This window comes from Trichomycterus rosablanca, chromosome 3 (assembly GCF_030014385.1).
Source record: "Trichomycterus rosablanca isolate fTriRos1 chromosome 3, fTriRos1.hap1, whole genome shotgun sequence".
Taxonomy (NCBI): domain Eukaryota; kingdom Metazoa; phylum Chordata; class Actinopteri; order Siluriformes; family Trichomycteridae; genus Trichomycterus; species Trichomycterus rosablanca.
Window position 1 is genome coordinate 37,529,427 of NC_085990.1, and position 25,836 is coordinate 37,555,262.

General features: G+C 37.9%; 1 protein-coding gene across 10 annotated transcripts in view; it reads left to right on the plus strand.

Annotated features, from left to right (window-relative positions):
- The first annotated feature begins 371 nt into the window (after nucleotides 1-371).
- Nucleotides 372-25,836, plus strand: part of epb41l3a (erythrocyte membrane protein band 4.1-like 3a) — an 81,343-nt gene continuing 55,878 nt past the window's right edge. For all 10 annotated transcript variants that reach the window (XM_062991245.1, XM_062991253.1, XM_062991254.1 and 7 more), the window contains exons 1-3: nucleotides 372-458; nucleotides 16,101-16,252; nucleotides 20,094-20,285. In XM_062991245.1, the coding sequence (XP_062847315.1) occupies nucleotides 16,112-16,252; nucleotides 20,094-20,285 (333 nt within the window). In that variant the 5' untranslated portion in view covers nucleotides 372-458; nucleotides 16,101-16,111. The remainder of the gene's footprint in view (nucleotides 459-16,100; nucleotides 16,253-20,093; nucleotides 20,286-25,836) is intronic.

The following is a 25,836-nucleotide window of genomic DNA, read 5'->3' on the forward strand; positions in this document are numbered from 1 at the left end:
TTAATCAAAGGAACTGAAGGTTACACAGTCGAGAGAACATTGGCAGAATAATAGTATTTAGGTTTGAACACTAGACCTTTCAGTTAATTGCCCAGTAGCTTAACCACTGGCTAACATTAGGCGGTTGATGTGAAGCACATGGCTGTGGGGTTATGATGATGTAGTCAATTGATTTATCTTTAATATTGCCAGGCTGAAGGTTACCACAAACTACCGACTGCTGTTTAAAAAACGAACTGAACAAACTTTGGGATTCAGTTGTATTGTATTAGTAGCCTGTGTTGTATTTTTGGAAAGCATAGCTTGGTCAGTGAAAGGATCAGTCTGAGCTTTCCCGGCATGCTGCGTTGCGCGTGCGCGTGTGGTCAGAAAGCTGGGTTGCTCCTGCAGGCTGGGTGCACGCACGAGGAGACCGAACACCGCGAAACCGCATCACCACGCTGTGTAGTGAAAAAACGGTAAATATTTTGCGATTTATTTCGTTATTTTGTTTATGCAATGTAATAATCAGGTGTAAGTGTATGCGTTTTTGTTTAGATTTACAGATGTACGCGGATATAAAGTAAAAAGTGCGATCTTAGCATCACTGCTTACAGTGGATGTACATGACATGGATGTCCTTTTATAACTGCAGGCGGAGTAATCTATTGGAGAAGCCGGTGTAACAGCATGGATGTAATAAATACGCACATGACACGAAAAAGCAGAACCGATAGATTTGCCATGTCACCGGCATGATTAAATTAGTCATATCTATTTTTATCAGAGGCGTTTTCAGACATAATGTGTCAGATCGGTTTGCAGAGATGTGATGTAGAATGATGTGATGTTTGGGTTAGCTGATGTACTGGGTCGCTTTTAGGCGTTTCATTGTATTTAACAGTGATGTAGAATCGTGGGACATTGATGACTTGCTTTAAGTTGCCGGCCTGCTTCCTATTGCTTCTGCAATGCGGCGGGTGTGGTTTATAGACTTGTTGTAAACTATAATTCACTCGCAGTCACCCCTAAACAATCTGATAACGGCTGCATTTACCCTTATGTTCATAAGAGTGATAATAGACAGTATTGACCTGTAATACGGTGTAATGCTACCACAGACATCTTCAGTAGCTCTGAGCAAACCAGGTGTGGATTTATCAGCATGGAGGCCAAGAGCAGCTACTGACTGTGCAGTTCTGTTGTCAGGAACAGAGCCAAAAAAACTGCTAACTAAGCAAAATACATGTCTTTACCATCATGTCTTCCTATACCTTGATAATTACAATTCTTTTAACAATAGATTGATGTTTAATTTGTCAGTGCAAAAAAAAGTGTCATTGAAATGTACTCTTACATATCAGTTTGACTAAGCTTTACCTTTATAATACTGTAGGTAAGCTACAGTTATCGTATTTGTTTGTTTTATTAGGATTTTAACATCATGTTTTAAACTTTGGTTACATTCATGACAAGAATGGTAGTTACTCATTACACAATCTTCTTGCTGTGAGGCGACAGTGCTACCCACTTAGCTACCGTGCCGCCCCCAGTTATCATATTTAAATTTTCCCCAATGTTTTGATGCAGTACAGTTATCAATGGTTTAGCACCAGTTGTTACATAGAAAGTCCCCCATCACCTTCATGTAATTCTATCACTGTACCTGTATATATCAAAATATAGTAATTTTTAAGAAAAGAAATAGGTATTTTTCTGCTCATTGACTTTTTACTGATCCTATATGTATGTATTCAACCCCCTCATCTTAAAAAGATATTAGTTTAATGTGTATAGAAATAAATAAAACACCAGTTTACCTTGATAACCTCTATTAGGATTCTAACACCCCTTTTGTTGAAGCCTCGCCCATTGTTCTCATGCAGAAGCTTCCAGCTCATTGAGGTTTGATGGCTTTTGTGTTGCAACCGCCTTTTTTATAGGATTTAATCTTGGGATCATTGTCTTGCTGGAAAGTCCAATTATCATCAAGGTTTAATTTTACCACAGAAGGCATAACATTCCAACTTTACATGCCCTGGTATTTCATTGAATCCATGATTTTACTCAAACTGCCATAATGGCCAGTTCCAGCAGCAGAACAACATCCCCACATCATTACCCACCTTTATGCTTGACTTTTGGAACATTTGGTCATAAACCTTGCCTTTCTTGTAACAGGCAAATTGCTGATCCATATGACCAAACAATCTAATCTGCTTTCCACATATTCATCTTTTTTAATCTGAGAGATGTTGTGCAATCCTGTCCAGGGCTGTAACGTGTGGCTTCACTTGCAAAAAGTTGTAAAATTTTTTAGGTTTTGTTTAGTTTAGTTTATAAAGCATTTTGTACAATGCAATAAAACAACAATCTGTGATTTGTCAATTCTTTTGAAGGTATTGTAAATGTAAACAAATTTAGAATTTAAAACCTGCAACACACCCAAAACAGTTGGGACAGAGGCGTGTTTTTTTTGTTGTGTTACACCACCTATCCTGAAAATTAGGCTTTTAAAATTTTTGCCAATTTTTGCTTGATGCATGACTTCAGCTGCTAAACAGTCAGCAGTCGCCATTGTCTGATTCTCCTCCTCAGGATGCTGCATAAATTATTAATAGAGACAGATCTGGACTGCAGGCCTCTCGAGCATATGTCCTTTTTGTCTACAAAGCCACACTTGGAGCACAAGTAGAATGTGGCCTGGGATTTTCTTACTAAAATAACCATGGACTTCCTGGGAAATGTCTCCTTTCACACTGATTCAAGTCACTCATGCCTTGGGCACTGATGTACCTCCTTATTATTAAATACTGACATAGCAACTAAGCTGACTTTGTAAAATCAAATGATTTCATACAACAGCAACATAGTGGTTGCATGTTGTAAGACATTTTGTTAACTTATAATAATGTGATTGTCCTCTGTATGTGGAGGGAATGCAGATTTTGTCAGATTTTTTAAATGATTAACAAACTATTATCTGCAAATGGTTTACATGGCAGTAATATTAAACAGCAAAATAAACAGTAACATGATGACCAGAAATATTCAGTATTAACAGTTTATTTCAAGTCACATCTGATTAAACATGCTAATCAAACAGTAGTAATTCAGGTGGTTTTATTTTTTTTATTAGTTATCATTAGATGATAACGACTTCTACTTTTTCACTGGGACATGATGCAAAGTATCCAAATTGTTTTGTAAAAAAAGGTACACACAGATACAAATGCTCAGAGTTTAAGATGCTGTCAGACCCCTAAACTGACACAAAACAGCTTATAGTTTGTTTTGAGTTTAAAGCAAATAATTTATAAATTTAATCTGTAATAGATATGATATAAATGTATAAAAGCCTCCCTCTTTGAGTTGCAACTGCAGCATGCTCCTTCGGAATGGGATACATCTTTAAACAGGATGCATTCTCTGTAGCGCTTGTGTGCTGTATATGATAGATCTGTAGCTTAACTAACAATTGAAATCAACCTGAAGCTGTTAAAATGAATTTGAAAAACCTTTTTATCTGACAACAAACCTTTATAACTGTTCATCAGTTATTGGTTGATCAATTAATCATAAACACCTCTAGTATTTACCATAAAACATGTCAGTAAATGTGACAGTTTTTTACAGATACAGACAAATTCTGCCTCCTACCTACATGAGGCTGTTGGTCACAAAAATCTAGCCTATTGTAAACCCTATCCAAGCTGTAAATATCTTCGTTTTTGTGTGGGAAGGTATATGAATAAACCGAGCAGTGTAGGAAGAATTACTATTTCTGTTGCTAAATCTCTAATGGAGTGACATCTCACCAGTGAATCATGTCACCCATCAGGTGATCAGCTTGACCCAGATTTCCTCATAGCACCAGTTCATAGCTCCTATTTTTTAAAATCCAGTACCATTATTCTCCTCTACTAACTAACTGCATAGCACTGTTTTTACAATAGTCTTTACACTCATATATATAAGATACATATTATTACTTTTTGCAACCAAAACATCATCCTTTGACCCACATACAGACTGATATTTATTAATAGTTGTATTATGGTAATACATGTCAGCTTTTATTTTTTAAATGTAAGATTACATGCGCCTGCTGAGCGTAATACAAACTTCAGAATCAACGAATTAGGCATTGGTTAATGGTCAGTGGTAAAACCAGTTGCGTTTAACATGAATAAATTTAAATTGAATGATTTCGTTCCTAAAGTACATCAGTACAGATAACTTTACTGATGATTGTATTGATTAATATGGAGAAACCAGTTGTGTGTTATAATTCTTTTTATTTGAGTAGTAGCGTAAACAAAGACAAGCTATAGTGTTTGTTAGCATATAGCAACTCAGGCAGCAGACCTGAAAAAAGCTACAGTTTTATGCTTAATAACTATTCATTATCTTTAGTGTCATATGCCATTTACACATTGCATTACATACATTGGCCAATACACAATTTAAATATACAAAACGCATTTGAAACTTGTGGTATTCACCTATATTAGTACTACCAGCATTTTATTTAATATTATTTTAAAGCCTACATGAATAAAAATGAAATATTTAGGTAATTTTGGCTGTGAAACTCTAACTGTAAAAATATATTTTAGTTGTATAAGCACTAAGCATTTGTAATAGTATTACAAAGTACAGGGGTTGGACAAAATAACTGAAACACCTGGTTTTAGACCACAATAATTTATTAGTATGGTGTAGGGCCTCCTTTTGCGGCCAATACAGCATCAATTCGTCTTGGAAATGACATATACAAGTCCTGCACAGTGGTCAGAGGGATTTTAAGCCATTCTTCTTGCAGGATAGTGGCCAGGTCACTACGTGATGCTGGTGGAGGAAAACATTTCCTGACTCGCTTCTCCAAAACACCCCAAAGTGGCTCAATAATATTTAGATCTGGTGACTGTGCAGGCCATGGGAGATGTTCAACTTCACTTTCATGTTCATCAAACCAATCTTTCACCAGTCTTGCTGTGTGTATTGGTGCATTGTCATCTTGATACACGGCACCGCCATTGGATGCACATGGTCCTCCAGAATGGTTCGGTAGTCCTTGGCAGTGACGCGCCCATCTAGCACAAGTATTGGGCCAAGGGAATACCATGATATGGCAGCCCAAACCATCACTGATCCACCCCCATGCTTCACTCTGGGCATGCAACAGTCTGGGTGGTACGCTTCTTTGGGGCTTCTCCACACCGTAACTCTCCCGGATGTGGGGAAAACAGTAAAGGTGGACTCATCAGAGAACAATACATGTTTCACATTGTCCACAGCCCAAGATTTGCGCTCCTTGCACCATTGAAACCGACGTTTGGCATTGGCACGAGTGACCAAAGGTTTGGCTATAGCAGCCCGGCCGTGTATATTGACCCTGTGGAGCTCCCGACGGACAGTTCTGGTGGAAACAGGAGAGTTGAGGTGCACATTTAATTCTGCCGTGATTTGGGCAGCCATGGTTTTATGTTTTTTGGATACAATCCGGGTTAGCTCCCGAACATCCCTTTCAGACAGCTTCCTCTTGCGTCCACAGTTAATCCTGTTGGATGTGGTTTGTCCTTCTTGGTGGTATGCTGACATTACCCTGGATACCGTGGCTCTTGATACATCACAAAGACTTGCTGTCTTGGTCACAGATGCGCCAGCAAGACGTGCACCAACAATTTGTCCTCTTTTGAACTCTGGTATGTCACCCATAATGTTGTGTGCATTGCAATATTTTGAGCAAAACTGTGCTCTTACCCTGCTAATTGAACCTTCACACTCTGCTCTTACTGGTGCAATGTGCAATTAATGAAGATTGGCCACCAGACTGGTCCAATTTAGCCATGAAACCTCCCACACTAAAATGACAGGTGTTTCAGTTATTTTGTCCAACCCCTGTAAGTAGTATGCAGCTTGTGCTTGCACCTGTTCCTTGAAGGACTTGGTAATGAGAAGAATTTAGCTTGTTGCTAAAATCAATAAAGTCCTTTAAGTACATTGACAGAAGGAATATCTGTCCCTGGTCAGGCATGCTGTTGAAGTGAGAAAGGTGTCAAAAGCAAGCCGGACATAAGTACGCCTTATAGTAGTCTTTGGATAGATAAATAAGTTAATGCTTTGGATGATCAGTGTTAAGCTGTCCAGTAGGGATGTCCCGATCCGATCTCAAAGATCGGAATCGGGGCCGATCAAGGCATTTTTTAACTGACCGGTATCGGCTTTAAAAGGCAGATCCTAATCCCGATCCTTTGTTTTACGGTAGCATGTCCGCTGTGTGGAAATACTTTAAATTGAAAAGTGAAACAAGTCCAACAGTGAAGTGTAATGTCTGCAATGCGAGCGTCGTAGTGATGCACTTGCTTAATAAAGAAATAAATACACGGTATATTCACAAATTGTCGGGAGCATAACACTTTATTAACTTCTGTTATGGTACTGAGTAGCGGACAGCTAGAGCCAAGCACACTATTCCATGCACTATGGAAGCCCCAAAGGGTCAAAACACGTAGACACGTAGAAACGTCCATTAAACCTTTGTCACAATACAAGCACTTTAAGAACTGGCTTTCCTTCATAACAAAAGAGTGACTTTCCATTTTATTTTGGTATTCAGGTTTTACTGTAATGCTGTTAAGTAACTTATTTGGGTTTTTTTATATTCAAGTTAAGCTGCTACACCACTTTTGTGTTCTTTGAATGTAAAGTTTAAAGTGAAACTGTAATTATCTCACTCATTTTGAGTGTTCTATTTTAACTACTAAGCACTACTTGTAAAAATAAAAGAACATTAAGCAATAGCTTGGATGCAGGCAATTTTTTTCCTACAGCACTGCAGAGCTATTCAGTTGTTGAACATATACTTTGGATTAATTTGAATAACTGTAATGTACTTGAAGTGTGCACTGTGTGAACAGTATTATCTAGTTCTTATCTAGACAATATCTAGAAAATACATCAAAATTAATGATCGGGATCTGGATCGGGAACAAAAAAACGTGATCGGGACATCCCTACTGTCCAGGTAAAATGCTTCTACAAGAAAATGTGTCTGAATTAACTGCCACTTCTTTAATTATTGGCTGGTGAAAATCTGTAAATGGTGTTTCTCAGCTTTAGAAAAACCAATAAATGCTTGATACACAGATTTATTCAACTTTATTAAAATACATGATTGACTGTGTCTATGGGGGGAGGGGTGTGTGTGTGGCTGATGTCATGTGATTAACTGATGCCCAGTCGGGGGTGTGTTACTGCATTGCGCCCAGTGATTCCTGGAAACCAGACCCACCGTGACAGGATAAAGCAGTTTTATAACATGAAAATGAATTTCAAAAACATGAAATTAAATTTACATACTGGTGTCAATTACATTTTTTTTTTTAAAGTTTTGTCCCTAAGGTATGTAAATGTTTACTGTTCATTATTAAGCTGCTCACTAATTCCATGTGGTTATTAGCAATGATGAATAATAATGACCAAAATTATGATAATTGGCCAAATCAGGCTAAATGAAAGTGATGAAAATGATAATTTAGGTGCATATGCAGGTAATTTCTTATTTTTTGTTAGACTTGTTTTGACTAATAATAAATTATGTAGTTGTCATGCAGAATAAATTGTACCAGCAGTCACTTCTCCATACTGGCACTGATTAATTCAATTAATATGTTATACGTTTGTCCATAACATTTCAGCTCTATGGGCTTCTTTTTTCTTTAATTTTGGGCACTCTCCTAAACTGTAGTCATTTACAACAGAAAGCTACAGGAATTTACATTTGATTTTATTTTTGCTTTATCACTATGTGTAATAAGAGACAGATCACTAGTTGAAATATAAATGGCATAGCAGTTCATTTTAAAGTTGACATTTGTATTGCTCAACATTTCATAGCAAGTTTTACCCTATGTAATTCCTAAATGTGGACAGTAGGAATCCTTTAGGGATCGTTTAGGGATTTTTTCTGCCTTGGAAGAAAATTGCAGATCAGAAGTATTTAAAGCAGGCTGAATTATGCTATATATTGTACTCCTTAAAGTATTAATTTCAACCAATTAGATAACCAATTCTGATTTTGCTGCATTAAGCTGTAGCATAAGATCCTTTGGTTGTGTTATGTTATGTGTCCAGCTGTCCATAATGGTGTACATTTGTGTGAGTTTTATTTTTTCTTGATTCACCAGATGTACACCTTAATTCATCTAATTTGTGTACTAAAGGCACAGATAGGGCACAGTTTAAGTAGAAGTGATTCATAATGCTTTGATGAGTAATTGACTGAAACACTTCTAGACCCAGTCTGGTTAGAGTGTGTCTAGACTGAGGTAAGAAGAGATGAACTTAGAGTGATGGATGGCTATGTTTCTCTACTTTTGAGAAAAGAAAGGGTAATATGGCTTACGCCTGGTTCACACTACACGATTTTTGCCCAGATTTGGCTCGGCGACTGGTTGGCGCTAGATTTTCCGGCTCGGGAGCAACTCGGCGTTCGCTCGGCGATCACAACTCGGCTCTTAATCGCTATGTGTGAACTATCCAACAACTCGACCCGACCGGCTCGCCGATCGCTCGGCGACTGGATTCAGTTTTCTAGCAGGTCAGATATCTGATCCGAGATGTCCAACTGGGAATGAGTGACATGTCGAACAGCCAATGAGATACAGGAAACGCAGGAGAGAAGTGTAAACAGGTGGGACAAAGGCTTAATTAATATAGTTTATATCAGAATACACCGGCACACACACGTTTTACAGTATTTCTGATTTGATCATCCTCTACAAAACATGATACCCACGCTGCATTGCAAAAGTATTAATAACCTGCACAATCCATACTGTTCGTGTTTCCAAATCCACTCAGATTCATTTCTTTTTACTCCTTGATTTTACGCTGCACATCAGCGCACAAACACTCTGATCTCTCACCACTTGTTGACGTGCATTTTTGGACGTGTTATCATTAAAAAAAGGGAGACCAGAGAAGCTTGCCTGCGATTCCAGTTGGTGATAGATCGTGTAGTGTGAAACCCCCTATCGCCGATCAGTCATGTAGTGTGAAATACACACTGACTGAAAGACTCCTGAGTGCAAAAGATTCAGTCGTGTAGTGTGAACTGTACAGCGACCCGACAAATCAGAAAGTCGTGTAGTGTGAACTTGGCATTAGGAAAGACACATTTTCAGTGAAATAATATGGCTATATATACAGTATATTTGTGCTGTGGACTAATGGGGTGAACATTTTACCACAATAAAGAATGGTGTGTTTGATGAAATCAACACCTTGCCAACTGTAAAGCATGTCCATGGATCTAATATGATTCAAGGTCTGCACATAAAATATTACACATGTAAATGACTGTCTTTTACAGACCCCTGACTGTCCTCATCTCTGGGTAGATCGTACATATGCTGTGCTTGCAAGATGACCCGAAATATCTACGAATTAATGACATTTTGCCAGAGGGAGGAGAAAACAAGAATAGAAAGACTTCTAGCTGACTAGATGAAAGCTGTGATATCTGTTAAAGAGGGTGTTACTAATCATGGGTGTAAATTTAGATATGAAGAGCAGGTCAATCATTTTATCTATGTGCTTACAAAACAGGAATAAAACAAAAACAATATTATGATCTTTTTCATTAAAAAGCCTAAACCTGTAAGGCTAGATCTGTAGTTTACAGTGGAAGTTTTTTCATTAGTATGCATTGATTAGCAAACACTAGTTACTCAAGAAGGATCTAGTAAATTAGTAATTAGGACCTTTAATTGGGATATGTGGAACACTAAGGAGAAATTGGTTTGTAAAATGCAGTTATTTAGCAAGCATAATTTAGGAAAGTAAAACTGTTGGGCCACTACAAACCACCTAACAATTTGCACCATGATGTAGATTCATTATGTCTTCAAAATTGTATGCAAACACCATTCTTCCAAAACAAAAGTGTTTTTATGATAGTGGTGACGAGCTCTGTGTGAAATGTTGAAATCTGTTATAGGTTTTTAATCATGCTAAGATCCTTTTGCATTAAAAATGAAAAGTGAAAAATGCACTGGTCAACCCTAGCAAACAAAGTATTAGTACTTAAGTAGTAAGCTACCTTTGGCAGTATGACATCATTGAGGGGTACATGTACAAAGGGGCAAGGCACAATGTCAGTTTCCACAATCTGCACTTATATAAAGTCTGATATTGCCCTTCAGTTTACTAAAGCACTAGCTTATCAAGCACATTGCAGCTGAACTGATTACTATTTGTGCTTTGCTTAAGGCACAGATTTGAAAAGCTGCTGTGAACTAGTGAATATGGTAAACTATAAATGCTCTGTACTAGAAAACCAAAAAGTCAAATGTATTTATAAATCATTTTAAATATAAACATGTCAGTATAAGTAATCAGCATTGTTACAGCTTACCTTGATTTAGGCAACTAATTTATCACTATCAAACATTAGCATCAACATTTTTCAATATTTTTGTAGTATATTGTTGCTCTTTTTTTTAACAGTTAACAACATTAAAATACAAATAAGACAATTTTGTATCTCCAATTCACATCACTTGCATCAGTTCAAGACTTTAATGGACAATTTTGTATCTCCAATTCACATCACTTGCATCAGTTCAAGACTTTAATGGACATTTTTGTATCTCCAACAACGCTTGTATGGACGCTGAGCTTCTGCAAGATGATTGGAGGATCAGTGGAAAGGCTGAATCCCGTTTTGATTAACAGCTCGTTTGAGCACTACACCGTCACTTCTCAAACTCAAAAGAAGCTTTATTGGCATGACAAATAGGGACATTCGTATTGCCAAAGCAATACACTTCATTAGTCACTTAATCACTGGGAGCTTCAGTCCCATCACGGATTTTGCGAGTGAAGTCGAAAGACAAACTGCAACCCATTTCATTTCTTGTAAAAGGAACAGAGGGCACAATTTATGTGTAAATAAATTGACAAATTTTATGATGTAAGCCGACAATGAGCTTCCCCTCTTTGCAAGGAGCGCAAATCTTGGGCTGTGGACAATGTGAAACATGTATTGTTCTCTGATGAGTCCACCTTTACTGTTTTCCCCACATCCGGGAGAGTTACGGTGTGGAGAAGCCCCAAAGAAGCGTACCACCCAGACTGTTGCATGCCCAGAGTGAAGCATGGGGGTGGATCAGTGATGGTTTGGGCTGCCATATCATGGCATTCCCTTGGCCCAATACTTGTGCTAGATGGGCGCGTCACTGCCAAGGACTACCGAACCATTCTGGAGGACCATGTGCATCCAATGGCGGTGCCGTGTATCAGGATGACAATGCACCAATACACACAGCAAGACTGGTGAAAGATTGGTTTGATGAACATGAAAGTGAAGTTGAACATCTCCCATGGCCTGCACAGTCACCAGATCTAAATATTATTGAGCCACTTTGGGGTGTTTTGGAGAAGCGAGTCAGGAAATGTTTTCCTCCACCAGCATCACGTAGTGACCTGGCCACTATCCTGCAAGAAGAATGGCTTAAAATCCCTCTGACCACTGTGCAGGACTTGTATATGTCATTTCCAAGACGAATTGAAGCTGTATTGGCCGCAAAAGGAGGCCCTACACCATACTAATAAATTATTGTGGTCTAAAACCAGGTGTTTCAGTTTCATTGTCCAACCCCTGTATATATAGACCAAGTCGAAGATGACAAAAAAACTTAAATCTGACTTAAGTCTGACAAGGATTCATGTCCACCTGCCATATTATAGCCATTTCAGAGCTCAATATTTTACAACTGTGTCCAAATTGTATTGACAGTCTATCCTATTTTATTTCGACATTATTAGTCCTGTCATTGCTGGTAACATTGAATCTCATGTGGAGCATGCTTTGACATGTCACTGAGCTGCTAAAATTAGCAATGCAATTAACTCTGGTGTCTCTGTTGTTATAGATTCATTTACACACTGAATCTGAGTCAACCAGATGTGTGATTAAAGAGTGGGAGTATAGAGTATAAAAGTGGATAACTTTACAGATTATATTATAATCCTCATTATAAATGATGTTGCTACTCATGAACATTTAATGCAATTACTAACATTTATGATAAAGGTTAAACACCTTAAACATCCCTGTCAATACAATTAGTTCATACATCCACAAGTTCAAGGATCAGGAAACAGTTCCTTCTTGGACAGGTGCACTACACAAGATGTCACATCATGCTCTCAGCTTTATGCTAAGAAATGACAGAAAGAGGCCAGCAGTCATTAGAAGAGAATACAGTAGAAAGATCTGTTATAAGGTAAAAAAAAAAAGAAAAAAAAGTCATCTCTTAAAATTGTAAGTAGAGAAACTGGATGCAGACCTGCATGTAGTAGCTGTAATAATACTGTTATTATAATTATATATTCAGTTAGTCCTGTTTTGAAATAATGTGGGACTTTGATTAAAATATACATATAAAATATACTCAATTCTGACCTAGTTATGTTTTTTGCTGTGTATGTAAACTACACACATACTGTGTTTACCAAACAAATTCATAGACAGAAATGAATAGCTACACAATATTTTGAGCGGGTGGTGTACTTTAGGCAATGGGTCACTGAAGGTCATTGTGGGTGGGGGTGGATTACGCCATGTTACTGACAGATGAGATAGCCGTGTCACACTGATGGACTGAGCATGGCCGACTAAACCTGTAACACACACCCGTACCGCCCACTCTTGCCTACCCAGCTGTTCTGGCTCAGCTCAATAAGTCTTGTGTACTGGCATATTCTCAAGGTCTATTTTTAGCCCACTGTTCACAGAGGTTGAGTAACACGGAACGTCTAGCATGCCCTTTTTCAACTGCTGCTCATAGCAGCTGTAATTCTGCCACGCACAGTGTGTTACAGCAATGCCCACATTTATCTCTGATGAGATTTTACTAAGAGCTTGATCCACCAACAAACAGATACTGTTCCTGTCAATTCCTTTTTTTTCCAACAGCTCCATCCCTAAACATTTTTAAAACAATTCATTCATTTTGTTAGCATTACGGTTATTCTGCATAGTTTCCAATTTGATTATTACTGAGATCAGACCCCCTGGTTAGAATATCACAGTTAAGACTTTACTGTTTGTTCACTGGGTTGGTGTTATTTTACAGGATATTCCACTAAAGAGAATGTGATACTACATAAGTACTTTATACAACTGGTTCCCAAAGTGGGTTGCTGCGACGCACATTCAGGGATACCACACAATCCAACAGGAATGTCACTTATTCATTAGAGTGACACTTAAATCATTTAAGAATTTGACTATATCAACTATGATTAGCTATTAATGCTGGAATATACATAGATTATACCATTTTCTACAGAAGTGCAATGTTATTTTTATTACTATGTTATTAAGTTTAAATACAGTTTACATGGTTCACCTTGCTAATGCTCTTTTGCTAAATGGGCACAATTACCCCCAAAAGAAAAACTCCATAATCTTGTAGAAGACTTTTCCAGAATAGTACAGTTTGTTATAGTTGCAAGGGGATGCAACGCTTGTTATTGCCCATGATTTTGGTAAGGATGTCCAACAAGCTCATGGGCAGGTGGCCAATCCTTTAACATTGTTCATGTAACATGTTCAAGGCCTCCAGTCCCCGAGGCAGTAAAAGCAGCCCCTGAACATTATGGATCCTTTACCATATTTCACTGTAGGTAGGGTGCACTATTTAAAAAAAAACTTTATTGTGTGTGTTAAGTTCTGTGGCTCTTTTTATACCTTTGTTTAGGCAGTGGCTTCCTCCTAGGCCCATAGAGCCCTGTTTTGTTCAGTGTGCAGTGTATGGCACTGGTTGAAACTTCACTCCTGTCTCATGTCTTCAGCTCAGCTTGAAGTTTTTGGATGTTTTATGTGCTTTCTTTGCAACATTTTGAACCTCTTTTCATAGTGTTCTCTCATCAGTTTTCACCCTGTCATGTTCTTGACTGTTACACAAGTAGCTAACTTCTTGATAACATTTAGACCTGTTGAAGCTGGTATGCCAAGGTCTTTATTTCACCAAGTTGGAGGAAACAGTGGCATAAAAGAACTCCCTATATATTTTAATGAAGAATCCTTGAGAGTAACCAGACTTAACATGGATCACCATTTACCTTGGGCAGTTGAGAGGACATTTGGATAAATTCATATTAGATTAAGTCAACAGATACTAAATACACAAAAAGAAAATATTTATAACATAATAATTAAAAGTTCATAACCCTGCAGTTTAGTCTCTGGTAGAATAAAGTCAGTTTGTTTCTGGACATTGTAGATGCAGTCATTGCCCATTCTTATCACATCCAGCAATTGAGCAGAAATAGCATTATTTGCCTGGCAGCCTTAAACCTACAGGCTTCAGCCTCAGATGGGTGAAAAAATACAGGTCAGAACCACCTCGGGGTAAAAAAAAAAGTCATTTGTGCAGTTGCTTTATTTTGCTTTTTCATCTCTAATCTTGACCTTTAACATACAGTGGGGGAAATAAGTATTTGATCCCCTGCTGATTTTGTAAGTTTACCCCCTTACAAAGACTTGAACAGTCTATAATTTTTATGGAAGGTTTATTTTAACAGAGAGAGACAGAATATCAACAAAAAATCCAGAAAAAAAACATTAAATAAAAGTTATAAATTAATTTGTATTTAATTAAGGGAAATAAGTATTTGATCCCCTACCAACCAGCAAGAATTCTGACCCCCACAGACCGGTTATGTGCCCATGAGGCACACAAATTAGTCCTGTCCCTGTATAAAAGACTCCTGTCACAGAATCAGTTTCTTCCGTTCAAATCTCTCGACCACCATGGGCAAGACCAAAGAGCTATCAAAGGACGTCAGGGACAAGATTGTAGAATCTTGGAATGGGCTACAAGACCATCAGCAAGAAGCTTGGTGAGAAAGAGACCACTGTTGGTGCGATAATTCGAAAATGGAAGAAATACAAGATCACAGTCAATCACCCTCGCTCTGGAGCTCCATGCAAGATCTCACCTGGTGGGGTAAGAATGATTCTGAGAAAGGTGAGGTCAGCCCAGAATTACACGGGAGGAGCTTGTCAATGATCTCAAGGGAGCTGGGAGCACAGTCACCAAGAAAACCATTAGTAACACACTTCGCCGTAATGGATTGAGATCCTGCAGTGCCCGCAAAGTCCCTTTGCTCAAGACGGCTCATGTACAGGCCCGTCTGAAGTTTGCCAATGAACACCTGAATGATTCAGAGAAAGCTTGGGAGAATGTGATATGGTCAGATGAGACCAAAATTGAGCTCTTTGGCATCAACTCCACTCGCCGTGTTTGGAGGCAAAGAAATGCCCAGTGGGGATGGTGTTCTTGGGGTCATATCCAGCATTTCTCTGCTCCCAGCTCCCTTGAGATCATTGACAAGCTCCTCCCATGTAATTCTGGACTGACCTCACCTTTCTCAGAATCATTCTTACCCCACCAGGTGAGATCTTGCATGGAGCTCCAGAGCGAGGGTGATTGACTGTGATCTTGTATTTCTTCCATTTTCGAATTATCGCACCAACAGTGGTCTCTTTCTCACCAAGCTTCTTGCTGATGGTCTTGTAGCCCATTCCAGCCTTGTGCAGGTCTACAATCTTGTCCCTGACGTCCTTTGATAGCTCTTTGGTCTTGCCCATGGTGGTCGAGAGATTTGAACGGAAGAAACTGATTCTGTGACAGGAGTCTTTTATACAGGGACAGGACTAATTTGTGTGCCTCATGGGCACATAACCGGTCTGTGGGGGTCAGAATTCTTGCTGGTTGGTAGGGGATCAAATACTTTTTTCCCTTAATTAAATACAAATTAATTTATAACCTTTATTTAATGTTTTTTTTTCTGTATTTTTTGTTGATATTCTGTCTCTCTCTGGTAAAATAAACCTTCCATAAAAATTATAGACTGTTCAAGTCTTTGTAAGGGGGTAAACTTACAAAATCAGCAGGGGATCAAATACTTATTTCCCCCACTGTAAGTAAAAGGTTTTACTTTACCAAATATACAGTATATGACATAATGATGTTCATAGCATTTTGTATATACATACAAATAACAATGATATATTTACACTCTTGCTGGTTTTGTTTTAGTTTGAATCACCATGACAACAGAACCGAATTCAGAGTTAGAAGGCCAGCCGGAGCAGCAGGGTGCCAGTGCGGCTCCGCCCCACACAGCCCCGCATTTTGACGGCCAGCTTCCTCCTGCAGCCGGTCATAGTACACCGGTTAGAAAAGAACAGGTAACATTTAGTTTCTAAATGCAGTCTTTTTATGTAATAGTAGATTTAGAATAATGTTTTTGCTATTTACAGCTTTTTAGTGTTTTTTCATTTAGTAAGTAAGTAAGTAAGTAAAGTTTATTTATATAGCGCTTTTCTAGGACCAAGCCACAAAGTGCTTTACAATGCGGTCAAGTATAATACAATAAAAACACAAAAATTAATAATCATAAAAGCTACACAGTGACATAAAAACATTAATACAATAGCACAAATAAAATTTTTAAATGCACTTTAACTACACATACATACATATATATACACACATATACATACACAAACACTTTACCAAAGAACGTCAGCCCCATTGCTTAAGATCACTACTCTGAAATGCTAATGAATAAAAATGTGTCTTAAGACATTTCTTAAAGGTTAATGTAGACTCAGAGAGTCTGATATCGAGTGGGAGACTATTCCATAATTTAGGAGCCTGGACAGAAAAAGCACAGTCCCCTTTCCGCCTCTGTTTGGTACGGGGCACAACCAGAAGCTCTTTATTAGATGACCTCAAAGACCTACAACTTTTGTGAGGAACCAGCAATTCACAAATATAATCAGGTGCTTCCCCATGTAGAGCCTTAAAGGTAAGAACTAAAATTTTAAAATCTATCCTAAATTTTACTGGCAACCAATGAAGTGAGGCCAGCACTGGACTGATGTGGTCTCTACGTCTAGTTTTTGTTAAAAGCCGAGCAGCTGCATTCTGAACCATCTGGAGTCTTGACACAGCTCCTTGACTGAGGCAAGTATACAAAGCATTGCAGTAATCCAGTCGAGATGAAATAAAAGCATGGATGATTTTCTCCAAGTCTTGAAAAGACAAAACCTGTCTAAGCTTTGCAATATTTCTTAGCTGAAGGAAGCAAGACTGAACAAGCTTATTTATATGGCCAGAAAATTGCAAGTGAGAATCAAACACAACACCCAAATTTCTTGGGGAAGTGTTAATTCTTGAAACGAGAGAACCAAGGGCCATCTCCAAATCTCTGGGTATGTTGTCTAGACCAACAACTAGAACTTCGGTTTTGTCCTCATTTAATTTAAGAAAATTATAATTCATCCAATTCTTGATAGCTGCAATGCACTCAGTTAGATTGCCTAATCCACTGAATTCATTTCGTTTAACAGAGAGGTACAGTTGCATATCGTCTGCATAAAAATGAAAAGAAATATTAAAACTTCTAATTAAATTACCCAGGGGGAGCATATATAATAAGAATAAAACAGGGCCAAGAATAGAACCCTGAGGTACCCCACAGGTAAAATCAGCCTTCAAGGACATCTTATCTCCAATGGAAACAGAAAATTTCCTATTGGATAAAAATGACCGAAACCAATCCAGTGCTGATCCTGATATGCCAATCCATTCACTGAGCCTGTTTATTAGGATATCATGATCTACTGTATCAAAGGCTGCACTAAGATCAAGTAAAACCAACACTGTTATTTCCCCTGAATCTAGTGCATTAAAATATCATTTAAGATTCTCACCAGTGCAGTTTCTGTGCTGTGCTTTTTTCGAAAACCAGACTGAAATTTTTCAAAGACATTATTTTCTTCCAGTGCGTGCAGAAGTTGATCAGACACAACCTTCTCCAAGATTTTTGATAGAAAAGGAAGTTTTGAAATGGGTCTAAAGCTAGCACAATCATTTGGGTCAAGGCCTGGCTTCTTCAAAAGAGGCTGTACACTTGCCACTTTAAAACAGGTTGGTACAATGCCCGAACTAAGAGAAAGGTTCACAATGGCTAGCAAAAGAGGACCCACTGATTTCAAAACTTTTTTAAGAAAGTTAGGAGGAATCACATCAAATGAACTAGAAGATGGTTGCAGGTACTGCACGATTCCCATTAGCTCATCCATAGAAATAGGGGTAAAACAATTTAAAATATCACTGTTATAGCTGACAGGACAAATTTCCACACAATCCGGAGGAGGAAAAATATTGGCTCTAATTTCAGTGATTCTGTTTAAAAAGTACTCTAAAAACTGTTCACATCCAATGTCTGAATCTTGCCTGTTCAACTCAACACCATTAATGAGAGAATCAATGGTAGAAAACAGGAACCTTGGCCTATGCCTATTAACAGTAATTAAGTTATTAAAATATGCAGCTCTTGCATCCTTAACTTTACTGTTGTACACCACCATCAAATCCCTCATATACAGGTAGTGCACCTGAAGCTGGGACTGTTTCCATTTACGCTCCGCCTGTCTACGTTTCCTTTTGAGATCCAGAATTTCACTGTTTAACCAAGGAGATAGAGTTGTTAATTTAGATCTGGTCTTAAATGGAGCTACCTCATCTAAAACTGTTAAACATAAATCATTAAAAGAATCAGCCATAACAGTAAGATCTGCAGACTGCAACAATGGTGCAGATAAATCATTAAATATAGCTGAAAATTTTGCCGCTGTGTCTTCATTAAAAAGCCGAGAGCATCTAATGTGTTTGGAATTTGCAGCTTTAGACTGAAAGATAGACTCAAAGCAAATGCATTTGTGGTCAGAAATTCCCAAATCTTCCGACCACAGAGAATTTAGACTAAGCCCTAAAGTAAAAACCAAATCCAAAGTATGTCCACGAACATGGGTTGGGCCTGACACATGTTGCACAAAATTAAAAGATTCAGCAGTATCTAAGAATTCTTTGGACCATCCACTTGCACTGTCATCTACGTGCATGTTAAAATCCCCTAACAATAAAATCTTATCAAAGTCAAGTACAATGGATGACAACAATTCCGAGAATTCTAAAAGAAAATATGCATGTAGATAGTAATATAGCAATATAGTGTTTGGTCATATCACATAAAATCTTCACATTACATCTTTAAGTCACAATACAAACTAAAAGTGTTAAACCATTGAAGTTTCAAGACTTATGTGGACATCCCTCCTAATATTTAAGTTTATGTGTTTTAACAGTGGTGAAGCAGTGGATAGTGCTGTCACCTCACAGCAAGAAGGGCCTGGATTTGCTACACTGATATTTCAAATAAAAATATATGTTTACAATTTTGTGGCAAAAGTTTGGGAAAGCAATTAATAATATAATAATAATATAATACATACCAGTAGGCTACTGTGTGCATAACAAGGTGCTGTATGTTTTAGTCATTAAATACACTTCATTAGATTTTATCATTAGATGAAAAAATCTTCAAAACTACACACAGTAAATTTGAATAATCTGAATAGGTCACCCTCTACACGGTTGTTCCAGATGCTGCAGTTTAGTAAGAGGCTGTGACTAGTATTCCTAGTAATTCTAGTATATTGGATTTTTTGGACTTACTGTTTATTGAAATTAATAGAAATTTGGGGAACAATAAACTACTAGGCAAAACAATCCTATAATGTAGCTCAGTTTTGTTAATAATACAGTGTACCTTCTATATTATTTTGTTTGAAATGAACCCTTTGGTTATTTACATGTACATGCATTTGACTGATGCAAAATGACTTACAATTGAGACTGGATACAATGCAGGCAAATGAAGGTTAACGGTCTTGCTTAAGAACTCAACTGTCATTGGTGTGGCTTAAACCAGTGACATTCTAATCGATAGTTCAACAACTTACATGCTGAGCCACCACTGCCAAATATTACTGCACTACCCGTAGATTGTATGTTGTAGTTATTTTAGCGTCCTTGCACGCATCACCTCAATCAGTCAATAAGTTCAGGTATATCTTTCAAATAAGACTAGACTACCTTAGCATGTATAGGTAAAGTAAGCTGCCAGTATTTCTGAATGATTACTTTTTGGTCTTTGTTTTTTTTCCTTCTAATGAGCAGAACGGAGCAAAGGACCCAGGAGGTTTTGCCTGGGGCAAAAGTGATCAGCAGGCGGCCGAGGACGGTACTGCCACTCCCAAGTCGTCTTCCAGCAAACTGTCCAGGTCTCCCATTAAAGTGACCAAGAAGCCAAAAAACATGCAGTGCAAAGTCTCACTGCTGGATGGCTCGGACTACACCTGTGTGGTGGAAGTAAGTTAAAGCTCCTGTTTATAATCACTTCATTTTTAAAAAATCTTGACCTTTTTTGTTTTCATATACAGGTCCTTCTCAAAAAATTAGCATATTGTGATAAAGTTCATTATTTTCCATAATGTAATGATAAAAATTAAACTTTCATATATTTTAGATTCATTGCACACCAACTGAAATATTTCAGGTCTTTTATTGTTTTAATACTGATGATTTTGGCATACAGCTCATGAAAACCCAAAATTCCTATCTCAAAAAATTAGCATATCATGAAAAGGTTCTCTAAACGAGCTATTAACCTAATCATCTGAATCAACGAATTAACTCTAAACACCTGCAAAAGATTCCTGAGGCTTTTAAAAACTCCCAGCCTGGTTCATTACTCAAAACTGCAATCATGGGTAAGACTGCCGACCTGACTGCTGTCCAGAAGGCCATCATTGACACCCTCAAGCAAGAGGGTAAGACACAGAAAGAAATTTCTGAACGAATAGGCTGTTCCCAGAGTGCTGTATCAAGGCACCTCAGTGGGAAGTCTGTGGGAAGGAAAAAGTGTGGCAGAAAACGCTGCACAACGAGAAGAGGTGACCGGACCCTGAGGAAGATTGTGGAGAAGGGCCGATTCCAGACCTTGGGGGACCTGCGGAAGCAGTGGACTGAGTCTGGAGTAGAAACATCCAGAGCCACCGTGCACAGGCGTGTGCAGGAAATGGGCTACAGGTGCCGCATTCCCCAGGTCAAGCCACTTTTGAACCAGAAACAGCGGCAGAAGCGCCTGACCTGGGCTACAGAGAAGCAGCACTGGACTGTTGCTCAGTGGTCCAAAGTACTGTTTTCGGAAATCAAGGTGCCAGAGTCTGGAGGAAGACTGGGGAGAAGGAAATGCCAAAATGCCTGAAGTCCAGTGTCAAGTACCCACAGTCAGTGATGGTCTGGGGTGCCATGTCAGCTGCTGGTGTTGGTCCACTGTGTTTTATCAAGGGCAGGGTCAATGCAGCTAGCTATCAGGAGATTTTGGAGCACTTCATGCTTCCATCTGCTGAAAAGCTTTATGGAGATGAAGATTTCATTTTTCAGCACGACCTGGCACCTGCTCACAGTGCCAAAACCACTGGTGAATGGTTTACTGACCATGGTATTACTGTGCTCAATTGGCCTGCCAACTCTCCTGACCTGAACCCCATAGAGAATCTGTGGGATATTGTGAAGAGAAAGTTGAGAGACACAAGACCCAACACTCTGGATGAGCTTAAGGCCGCTATCGAAGCATCCTGGGCCTCCATAACACCTCAGCAGTGCCACAGGCTGATTGCCTCCATGCCACGCCGCATTGAAGCAGTCATTTCTGCAAAAGGATTCCCGACCAAGTATTGAGTGCATAACTGAACATAATTATTTGAAGGTTGACTTTTTTTGTATTAAAAACACTTTTCTTTTATTGGTCGGATGAAATATGCTAATTTTTTGAGATAGGAATTTTGGGTTTTCATGAGCTGTATGCCAAAATCATCAGTATTAAAACAATAAAAGACCTGAAATATTTCAGTTGGTGTGCAATGAATCTAAAATATATGAAAGTTTAATTTTTATCATTACATTATGGAAAATAATGAACTTTATCACAATATGCTAATTTTTTGAGAAGGACCTGTATACCAACATCATTCTAAGGCATTTAACTCTGATGACGTGTTTTAAAAACTATGGGCATTAATATGGACTTGACCCCCTTAGTGGCTATGGCGGCCTCCACTCTTTACAAGATTTAGAAGTGTATGTAGAAATTTGTGCCTGTTCAGTTGAAAGAGTACTTATGAGCTTAGACATTAATGTCGGATGAGAAGAACTGGCTCAGAAATGATATTCAATTGATCCCTGATAGCAATAGGTGAACTTAACAGTTATTATAGTTATTATAGTGTAGTGTAGTATGTGTATTTAATTGACATATTTGTTATTTTATAGCAATAACATTTAACAATAAAACCCAATAAAATTATAAATTTACTTGTTTTCAAACATCATATTGTTTTAATGCAGTTGTATGGCATTTTTTGTTTCTTCAGGCTAAACCACTAAAGGCTAGGCCAGTCTTTAATTTTATGATGGCAATTCAATTTTGGATTTATCACTAATTATAATGGTTATCTAGGCTTTAAACTAGAGGTTACGTTTGATTTAGTGAAAGATCCATTTGTTTGTTTTCTTTGCCGTACTTATGAAAGCTGTTACCAGCACCAAAGTTCAAAGGCATTAATACCTCTCCAACATGGCTTTTTATTGTCCAGCTTTTACTTCCATAAGGAATCATGGAGAAGACCATAGTCTGGACTGTTCTGGTCTTTGTTTGTTTATATTTAACAGTTTCTCAGTTATAGGGCCAGTGATAGCTCAGTGGTTAAGGTACTGGACTAGTAAACAGAAGGTTGCCGGTTCAAGCCCCGCCACCACCAAGTTGCCACTGTTGGGTCCCTGAGCAAGGCCCTTAACCCTCAATTGCTCATCGTGTTCTGCTCATTGTGTAAGTCGCTTTGGATAAAAGCGTCTGCTAAATGCTGAAAATGTAAATGTTTCTTCATACTTGTTCTGCTGAGTGCAAGTATGTGTCCTATGTAACTTGTTTTAAATAGCATCACTTGAAGCTTGCACATTAAAAGTTCATGGTTTGTTCTATAATCAGCTTCAGGCCATGTCTTTGCAATTCAAATAAAGATGATGTTTTCGTTGCTAGAAAAATTTAATAGTAATGAATAGTCATAGTACTTGCAGAAGTTGTTCTCTGGCTTCATTCCTTCATTCCAACTGTATTTTTTGGGTTTCGACTTTTGCATTCCTGTTATCCATAACCAGCAGGGCATTCACAGCAATTTTTCCAATAGTGATCTTCTTGACAGCCTTGTTAAATATAAAAGTCACATCAGTTTATTTCTGCTTTTATTTTTTATGACCTCATATGGATAATTCTCTACCAACCCACAAACAACTATATATACACAGTAAATATATATCACATATAAACAAAATCCCACTAAACAGACCAAATCTATCTATTTGACCATCCAGTAAAATACCAAATGTTGGTAATGACATTTCAGCTATTCTGAAATTTGGCAGAAAAATCCAATACCCTTTCGCAAAAAAACTAAGTGCACTGATTTATGAGGAAGAGGCATTATGATCCACAAGGTGCAGGTGTCATGTTGGGTGTTGTTTCATGCAGGTTAAAACCTCAATTCTGGAACAGTTACAACTTAAAATCGTTACACTTAATAAACTTGTACATTTAAGCAGGTACCATTGATTCAGTAAGGCAAAAATAATTACCTGTCAAGCAGCAAAGCAAAGAGATTTAAATTCTCAGCCATTGTGTCATCCTGGTTGGTGTAGGGGCAGGTTTGGCGCCATCTGGAAACTCTGGAGAAAACACAGTTGTAAAGAGAACATGCAGAACTCTTTAAAATGTATTGTATGCTATTCTATGACTACCAAAAGGTGATTACATTACAAAGATTCTAAATTTTTGAATGTCCTATAGCATAAAATTTGTTAGATATGTTGGCAATCCTCTACATTTTCAAGCATCATGCTTCCTTACTGTTGCTTAATTTTCTGTTCATTTATAACCTTCCTTTAAATGAGCTGCCTATGTATGCACAAAATATCTGTAACAGAGATGTTTTTCCTCATCGCATTAATTAGGCAGTAGTGTTCAGGACATAAACATGCTGTACCTAAAGTGTTCACAGCAGATCAATAACAGCAGCCTAAAGAAAAACTCTGATGGGCTTGTTATTTAGGTATGTTACTGCTGATGTTAATGCATTTACATCTACATGAAAGAACCCACTCCTAGCTAACTCACCTCTATCTGCAGTCTGTTAATAAAGTGCCACTGTCGGCCCAGATTTAAGCTCATTGTAAATAGATAAACATATGTATTCTATTTTTCACCTGAATTCTGTTAACTTCTAAAGATTTGCTGGTATCAGTTCCATGCAGAATAGACAGTGTTTTCCATAAGTCATACAGATATACAGAGATGTATGATTGATATGATTCCACTGTCCTCAGTACAGAATAAAATATAAAACAATTAACAATTCTAAATCTAAAGCAGGAGGGTGGATTTGTCAGAAAAGAAAAAAACAGCAGAAGGAAAGGTGCTTGCAACTGCCCTTTGAGTTTATTGATGGTTTATTGAAGGCATATCTGAGGGTTCCGCATCCACAGATTCAATCAAGCAAGGATCGAAAATATATTTCCAGAAATTCTGCATTTGGAACGTGCATATCATTCAGTCACAGGAAAATGACATTTACAGAAATGAAGTCAATTTCTCAAGTGTGGTTAAACTTTAGACCTGGACCTAAAGTACAGTTTGAAAGATCTGAAACATTACTCTTGATAATGCCATAATTCATTTAGCACTTTTTTCACTTTAAGATATTTCCCAATTACCCTTTTTCACCTAATGTACTTATCCTTCATAAGCAAAAATGACCCAGCAGAGTTTTTGGACAGCCCACTTTTTATAGCATTAAGCCCCATTTGTCAGGGATAAAAATCTGTCAGGCTGAAAGTGTTTACTGCCTTGTTGTGGCTGTCTGAGCCATGCTGAGTGATTAGTGACCTCTGCCAAGAATTCAATTTACTTGTTTTAGCTTATATCATTGTATTTTTCTACAACCACAAATGACTTGATTCTTATCAAGTAGTCCATTTTCTAAAAGTATTTTCTTTAAAAATATAACTTACATTTTGAGATTAATTTACACATAGTTTGACTAAATGTTCATAAAAGACATCAGCAGTGACTTGCAACAAAAGTACCAAAATCTATTATTGTTTGTACAGGCTGCCAAATTAGTGAAAGATGGGAAAGCAACAAGTGACACAGAAAGTTAACCTTCATTTAAATAAGGAAAGAGATGCTGTGATAACCAGCAGAAGTAAAGCACCATGGAGCTTTATTTTTTTATCAATTCTTTCAGATTGTTTTAGTTGAGGAACAAAAGAAACTGACTTGTTACTTGTGTAGATCTCACTTGTTCTTGTTTAGCACATAAACAGCCAGTAAAGGACTGTGAATTTAAACAGACGGGTTCTCAAAATCATTGTGGCTGTGGTCATAAACACAGACAAACTACAGCACTAAAAAGGATACACCACTAATGGGGTCATTCCAGTGCTGACATACTATGATATATAATAGTAGGTGGTTTAGGTTTAGGACACTGGTCATTTGAATAACAGAACATGTGTATCACAGTGGCCTGTAATATATTTGATCTAATTGTGATCACCAGCTTTTTTTAGTAATATATAGATTTTATATTGTAATTCTCCTCGCTTTATGACCTCAACCAGCAGCAAACTGTCTAGAAAAACCCACTAGCTACTAGCATATGGTGATTTGTGTGACATGATGTGCCACATTGTTTTTCTACCTTATAATACTTTATGTCTGTTACATGCTGTGCAGTTGCTGCTTTTTTTAATCTGTAATCCCTTTGTTAAAAATGTCCAGTAGGGCCAGGTGCTAATGCCTGTT